This window comes from Scardinius erythrophthalmus, assembly GCF_964197995.2.
Source record: "Scardinius erythrophthalmus genome assembly, chromosome: 25".
In the NCBI taxonomy this organism is placed as follows: Eukaryota; Metazoa; Chordata; class Actinopteri; order Cypriniformes; family Leuciscidae; genus Scardinius; species Scardinius erythrophthalmus.
Window position 1 is genome coordinate 22,744,471 of NC_138245.1, and position 7,871 is coordinate 22,752,341.

General features: G+C 37.4%; 1 protein-coding gene across 1 annotated transcript; it reads left to right on the plus strand.

Annotated features, from left to right (window-relative positions):
* Positions 1-292: 292 nt before the first annotated feature.
* On the plus strand, positions 293-5,951 carry nmur3 (neuromedin U receptor 3; the record flags this gene model as incomplete). The annotated part of the gene is made up of 2 exons (XM_081357682.1): positions 293-1,154; positions 5,599-5,951. 2 exons carry the CDS (start codon positions 293-295, stop codon positions 5,949-5,951), a joined length of 1,215 nt encoding a protein of 404 aa, XP_081213808.1.
* Between the last annotated feature and the right edge of the window lie 1,920 nt (positions 5,952-7,871).

Consider the following 7,871-nt stretch of genomic DNA (forward strand, 5'->3'; position numbering starts at 1 on the left):
AGCATTCAAATAAATGGCAATGCCAGGTGATTTTGTTGCAGGAAAATCCATGCTGTGTTTAATTGTTCAGGCTTATTCGAATTCGTTCGGAATTGAGGAAATAACAATAATTAAAGAAAAAATGCTTGGTAATGTACTGTACCTCAACCTTTATATTGTCTAGTCTGCATTTATATTGTGCAAATCTCTTCGACACAGGTCTCCATCATGCTGAAGGTGCAATCTGAGTTTACGCTGACTTCAAGAAGGGCTCTTTGACCTCATTTAATCATTTCATCCTTGCATTCCCGTGATGGATCTGATCTGCCTTTGCGACTCTATGAACGGATCAGACCAGGCTCATGTGTTCTGCAACAGCACTACATTCAACTTTACCGGGGATGAGAGTGGGGGCTGTCACCTTCATACCGTGGATGAAGTTCTGTTTAGTTTCCTGGGCCCTAGACGATCTCCTTTCTTCTTCCCCGTAACCTTTACGTACATCGTCATCTTCATCACAGGGGTCTTGGGAAACCTTCTCACTTGCACTGTGATCACTAAAGACAGGAAGATGCGGACACCCAGCAACCTATATCTCTTTAGCCTTGCCATCTCAGACCTGCTGGTTCTGCTCTTCGGGATGCCGCTGGAAATCTACGAGCTGTGGCAGAACTACCCTTTCCCCTTCAGCGAAAGCATGTGCTGCTTTAAGGTCTTCTTATTTGAGATGGTTTGTTTTGCTTCCGTGCTCAACGTTACAGTGCTGAGCGTGGAGCGCTACATAGCTGTGATTCACCCGCTCAAAACCCGCTGCTTCATAACCAACAAGCACGCTCAAAGGGTCATCGCCAGCGTCTGGGCTCTGTCCCTGCTCTGTGCCATCCCAAACACCTCGCTTCACGGCCTGCAGTACCTGTACCTGCCAGAGAGGGTTCTGGAGTCAGCTACCTGCAACCTGCTCAAGCCCAAATGGGTGTATAATTTGGTGATCCAGGTCACCACTGTGCTCTTTTACGTTGTCCCCATGATGATGATTAGTGTGCTGTATCTGATGATTGGTCTGACACTGGGCAGGGGACAGAAGCAGAGGAAGGACAAGCTGGGCAACCGCAGCAACGACAGCTGGAAAATCCATCTGGACAGTAGACGGAGGAGGCAAGTCATCAAGATGCACTGTGAGTGATGGCCTGATATTTACAATAAAAATAAATTACAAAACTGTACAAAGCAGTGTTCTTTTAGTATTATTTATATGAAGAGTTCAGATGCAAAAGCCTCTAAGTGCCATCTGAAATTTTCTTCTAGAATGATCATTTTTATCAAGGTCGTATATTTAAGTTCAGTAATTTCATTTAAATGGCAATGAAAATTAATTGTCATTTAAGTGAAATTTCTTAACTTAAATATGCAAGCTTTATAAAAAAATTATCATTCTAGAAGAAAATTTCAGATGGCACTTAGAGGCTTTTGCATCTGAACTCTTCATATATAGTTTTTATTAATATTTTAAAGATATTTTATTATTATATTTTTATTTATCAGAATGGTGCTTTAGACTAAATAAATAGATAAAGATTAAAAGAGAGATTAAAGTCTCAGTGCACATGGCATGATTTTAATTTCAAAAGTATGTTCATGTAATTATGCATAAAACTTTCTTTTAATAATAAAGGCCACTCAATGTAATGGCTGCAACATTTATATTTAAGATATGCGAGTACTTTGTCATTTCAAACTACAGTCTTATTTTCTTTTGTTTACTTTAGTACATTATTATGGCAAATCCAAATGAGTTGCATCCCTAATTCCAATTCAAATCCCACTGTAAAAGCCTGCTGAGCATCCATCTGGATGGTTTTCATTTTTGGAGTGTTAAAATCTTTAGACAAACAATTTAAACCACTCCCGTGCCCTCCCTCCCCACAGTGTTTGACATCTTCTGAATGCCTTTCCTTAATGGTGATGATGCTATTCCCTGAGAGTCTGCCACCTGAGAGTCATATAATGACTGTGAACCTTCACTCTCAGAAAAAAAGGTACAAAAGCTGTCACTGGGACAGTACCTTTCAAAGGGGTTCTAATATGTACCATTTAGGTACTAATATGTACACTTTTGGTACCAATATGTACCTTTGAGGGACTAATATGCACTCTTTAGGCACAAAGGTGTACCTTTTGAAAAGGTACCGCCACAGTGACAGCTTTTGTACCTTTTTTTTCTGAGAGTGTACATAATGAAAGGGACCTTGACACTTTTATTTGCATTTATAGAGCATCATGTCTCTATACAATTACACACAATTGGCACAAAAAAAATGGCACAAATTACTCACCATTAAAGCTATTCACTTATAGACTCAAATAAGCTTTAAAGGATTAGTTCACCTCAAAATGAAAATCTCCTGATAATTTACTCACCCCAATGCCATCCAAGATGTTCTTTCTTCAGTGGAAAAGAAATTAAGTTTTTTGAGGAAAACATTTCAGGATTTTTCTCCACACAATGGACTTCAACAGTAACCAAAATGTTGAAGTCCAAATAAATGCAGTTTCAAAGGGCTTTGAAGTGCTTCAAAGGGCTCTGCACGATCCCAGCTAAGCATGGGCGTCAGTTTGGTTTGAAATGTGCTGGGGACAGAGACCCATTCGGACGTGCATTTTCAGAAGTGCTGGGTACAATGACACATTCATTTTTTTTTCTCTTTCGTGCAGGTCATGTTTTGAAAGCCCCACTTTTCAACAGGCCCACCCCCAAAAAAACAAAAAAACATTTACTATATTCTAATTTTGTCAAGAATTTCAATAGTCAATAAGCTCATAATTTATGCTCAAATAGTCTAAATGTTTAGTTTTAAAAACCATTTTAAAAAGCTGGTTATATTTTTATGTTTCTGTGCAAGTTCAGCAGACAGTGAGGTTCGGGTTTGTTCCGATCAGAGCTCGTGAGTGGATAGCGCATTTCTGAGTATTCCGCTCCGCTCGCTCAACCAAGAATGGCCTCTGTTGCCTGGTTTGAAAATATGTGGAATAAGGGCTGCCTCCGACTAAAGTTTTTTTCTTGTCGACTAGTAGTTGTTCATTTAAGCCATTAGTGGACAAATCGCCCCTTTATATTAATTGAATTACTTATAGCCTACAGGATAATGAGCGTTTACGTAATATAGCGCACTCAAGCGCACGACTGCACGCATGAAGCTCGCCACAATGAACCGGTAAAAGTAATGATTATGAATGTGTCTAAATTAGCAAGGAGACATTGAATTGTTTATTAATAAACTGGTGTTTTCTGTGTCGCTGCAAAGATGAAGTTGACGATGCGGACTCGCCATGAACTCCAGAGAGAATTACATAATCAGAGAGCAGCCTATTTCTTTTGGTTTTGAATATTTTCGGTTAAAAGTAGACATTTCAAGCTTTCTATAATAGATAGCCTATATTTCTCAAATCTTTGAGGCACAAGCTGAGTTTCGGCGCCCTCCAGTTCACGTGCAATGCAAGTGATCGTGTCGGCGCCTTATTACATTGTCTGCTATATATTTGCTTCTTATTTATTAAATACAGGCAATTGGTTGATAAAACATTGATCAAAATTAAGATACAATTTACATAAAAAAAAATACAAAACGAAAATCTTTTAAAAAGAGTCTTTCTACAAAACAAAACTTAATGAAATGGTCATAATCATGATTTACCCACTCCATGTCTCCAGACATATTGCGCATCTCATGATGCATCATATCTTTATCATGCTTCATGCTCACTTTCATAATCAACATTGATTAAATTAAAAAACAATGACGTCACATATTTTCCAACCCAACGTCTAGCAATGATATACCTTTAGTGGTAGTATACCTTTAGTTAAGTTATAACTTAAGAGTCTTCGTACAGAGACAACGTTATCGGAAACGCAGCCCAGGTATGATGTGTATGATGATGCCTAATGGAGATTCCAAAGTGCTCTTATTTGGTCAGAACCATGGAGAGTGAAAACACACACACACACACACACCATGGAGAGCGATCGCGGATAGGTCCGTCCTATATGCACCGAAACTTTTTACAATGCAACAAAATATTTAAAGAGCATCAAGCTATTTAAATCTATATTTTGTACACACACAGATAATATAACAGTATATTAGTCAATATTTTTTATAAGGTTTAACAGTGATTGGATAATGTTTTGAATTAAACGTTTTTAATTTGAGGCCCACCCACAATTGGTCTGGTCCATCCAAAACTGGAATCCTGGTGCCGTGCCTGCTGTAGCTTACTAATGTGAATAAATAAAAATGTATACAAAAATGTGATGATGTCCGACTCGTTTTATGAAGAAGAAAGTTTTCAAAAAGCATTAGACATATGACCCACTCCTGGGCTTCTATAGGCAAGTAGGCTACCTTATACTCTGAGTTTCGGTTCATTTATGAGACCAGCTCCAGTTCGCGCCGGCGCCTCCGTTTCGTGATTATCTATTGTCTGCTATATTTAGCCTACTTCTTATTTATTAAATCCAGGCAATTCATTCATTAAACATTGATTAAAATTAAGATACAATTAATACAAAACGGAATTCACTTTAAAGAAAGGCAGCTGTTCTGTTTGAGGTCTCTGTGAAAGTTTTAAAGCAGTCTTTTAGTGCCGCTTTCAGAGCGCTCACGTCCGTAACCGAGAACTGACATGTTGTTTTTTCTCTCATAAATGCGAACATGAAAAATAAAATAAAATGAATATTATAATGGATTTTTGTTGGGTCAGACAATGATTACCAATTTTCTCTCTCATATTGCTCCTCATAACCACTGAAAACAGCAAAAAAATCGAACCAAAAGTCAAATTATTATGGACGGAAGTTAAAAGTGGTGGGTACAAAATGACTCAGGACGAAATCGACGCCTATGCAGCTAAGCAATAGGGTCTTATCTAGCGAAAAGATCGGTCATTTTCTAAATAAAATAAAAATGTATATAGTTTTTAACCACAATTGGTCGTCTTGTGCTGGTCGTCTTGTGCTTACGTAATCACATTGGAAAGGTCACGCTGGGATTGTACAGAGCCCTTTGAAGCACTTCAAAGCCCTTTGAATATTTATTAAATATTTGCTTTAAAAAATGCGGTAGCCCACAGTATCATTGCGGTGGCTTTCCACAGTTCTGAACGTGGTGACTGGGTAGACTACAACGAATGCGCTGTTTTTTTATTTGGAATATATGTAATATGGTGTATATTGCACATGTAAACTAATATGCGAATCTGATTGCAACCTTTATTGAATTTTCAGAAATCCGATTTTTCTGAAATCGGATTGGATTAATTCTGATTAACTGTGTAATTCTAATTCTGTGTAAACATACCTATTCTGGGCCTGCATATCAGCAGAGTCCATCTTAGGTTGCTAGAAACTAAAAAGCTGGGCCTGCATATTTGCGTAAAGAATGTTTCCGGCCAAAATAAATATCTGACTGCGACTGACCAATGACAATTAAGTAGAGTGACTGAGATGCCAGTGGATTTCTGGGCACGATGCCCATAGAGTAGTCTTTGGATCTGAGGGCTCACTTTCATAGTTGATTGGAACATTGATTTACATGCTTTCTTCTCTCTCTCTTCCTATAGTCGTGGTGGTTCTAGTGTTTGCCATCTGCTGGGCTCCGTTTCACATCGACCGACTGTTGTGGAGCTTCATCATAAGTTGGACGGATCACATGCATAACATATTCGAATATGTGCACATAATCTCGGGAGTGCTCTTCTACCTCAGCTCTGCTGTTAACCCCATCATCTACAACCTGCTCTCCAGTCGTTTCCGAGAACGGTTTCAAGCGCTGGTGTGCAGTCGCCTGTCGACGAGCTCTTCCATACCTTTCTATGTCATCCCCAAAGACCCACCCACTGATCTCCAAGAGCAGGAGCGTGGGCAGCCCACTGCCTTTTGTCATTATCATCATCAGGTGGGAACAGGAGAATGAGTGCTTTCATGTGAGAAAACATGATCTGTGATTTCATCTTACCTCTCACTAAGAAGAGGAAAAGAATATGATACGAAACGTGTCAATACAATACAGTAAATAAAAGGCAATTCCTTAAAACCACATGTAAATAGACACATAATAGGTTTGTATTGATAAGCCCATATTTGGATTGGTATGGACTTCCCTTACAAAAAAAGAAGTTTGTTCAAGTGTGCTAATAGTAGCCTATACTTCTTTTAAACTAAAAATAAGAAAGTATCATTTCAGTCTACCCAGTATATCTCACATAAAGAAATATACTTTATGTACTTCTCGTAAACATACTTAAAAATATATTTGAGTTGTACTGACAGAAAATTAAGTAATTAAGTAAAATTAAGTAAATTTGACATATAGGATAAATTCAGCTTGATTTGGGGACACTTTTTCCCAGTCAACTCAATGAAGTGTCCCAATCAACCTGAAATCATCCTACTTGTACTCAATCTTTTAATCAAGATAAAAGTAATTAAGCATTCCTAGTATACTTTGCTTGTAGTTGTGTTTACTCTTTTGAAGGCCTGTATAATTATTTTGACAGTACTAAAGCACAAAAATAGCCTATATAATATGCTTGTAGAGATTTAGAAACATGCATGCATCTGTTTCAAATGTTTTGTATAGTTCAGATTGTGTCATATTGTATGAAGGCATGACTCTATCTATCTATCTATCTATCTATCTATCTATCTATCTATCTATCTATCTATCTGTCTATCTGTCTGTCTGTCTGTCTGTCTGTCTGTCTGTCTGTCTGTCTGTCTGTCTGTCTGTCTGTCTGTCTGTCTGCATGCGGATCGACGTCTGTCCTGCACATCTTAAAAAAACTGTATTAATGGTTCTATAAAATATCAATTTGTATTTGGGCAGTTTCCATTTGGGCATGACATTTGTCATGGGGACATGAACAGAAGGAAACATGCATATTGTTCCCGGGATCCATCTCCCGCACTAGAGAGAAGATGAAGTATAATAATTGAGCCAGAAGGGAGTCATCGAAAAAAATATTGAAAATAGAACAATAAGAGCTGCATAGAACATTAATCTTTACAGACAATTAGGAAAAAGTATGTCTTTTATGTTTCAATTAACTGCAGGGGCTTGTCAGAATGCTGAGTGCAGGGCTTCTGGCATAAATGTTGCAATTATGGAGTTTTATTGGTGATTTAGAAATGTTTGTGCCAAAAGTGCTTCAATAGAATTCAATATCATAAGAAATTATGAGAATATTTTTTGTATTGTTTGATTGTTACTTGATTACACTGGAGAAATGTGGCTTTACTTTTAAAAGAAACAAATATTGCTCATTATTTGTTTATTTTTCCATTTTAGTGACGTTGCCTGTTGACAGTTTAATCTAGCAGTTCCATCTTGCTGTGACATAAATGAGAGATGAATGGTTATAGCTGTCTCGGGGGGAGACTTTGATATCTGTAATTTATAGAACATTTATAGAATTTATAAGAGAGAGAAAGAGAGAGAGAATATTAAAACCAACTTCATATGACAAAAATAATCTGCGAGTACATTATTTTTGCACACTCTATAAAAAAATGTTTTGAACGTGTTCTGTTATAAATTCAGTTTCAGAGGGCATGTCTTTCCAAATCGTCTGTTTTCCCCCTGCCACAGAATTAAGTTCCAATTGCAGATAGGTTTATTTTGGTATGTTAAGCGTTATGTATTCCACTGAATATTGAATATTGTTTTATTTTTTGTAAATAAATTGTATTCAATTGCCACTGTACAAACTAAGCCTAAGCAAATTATGGACACAAACTCATTTGCATTCTCATAATTCCAATCTTATCTCTCATAAAGTTAATATAATGTGTATAGCATTGTTATGTTAATCAGAAACACTTTCAAAGTGCAGTC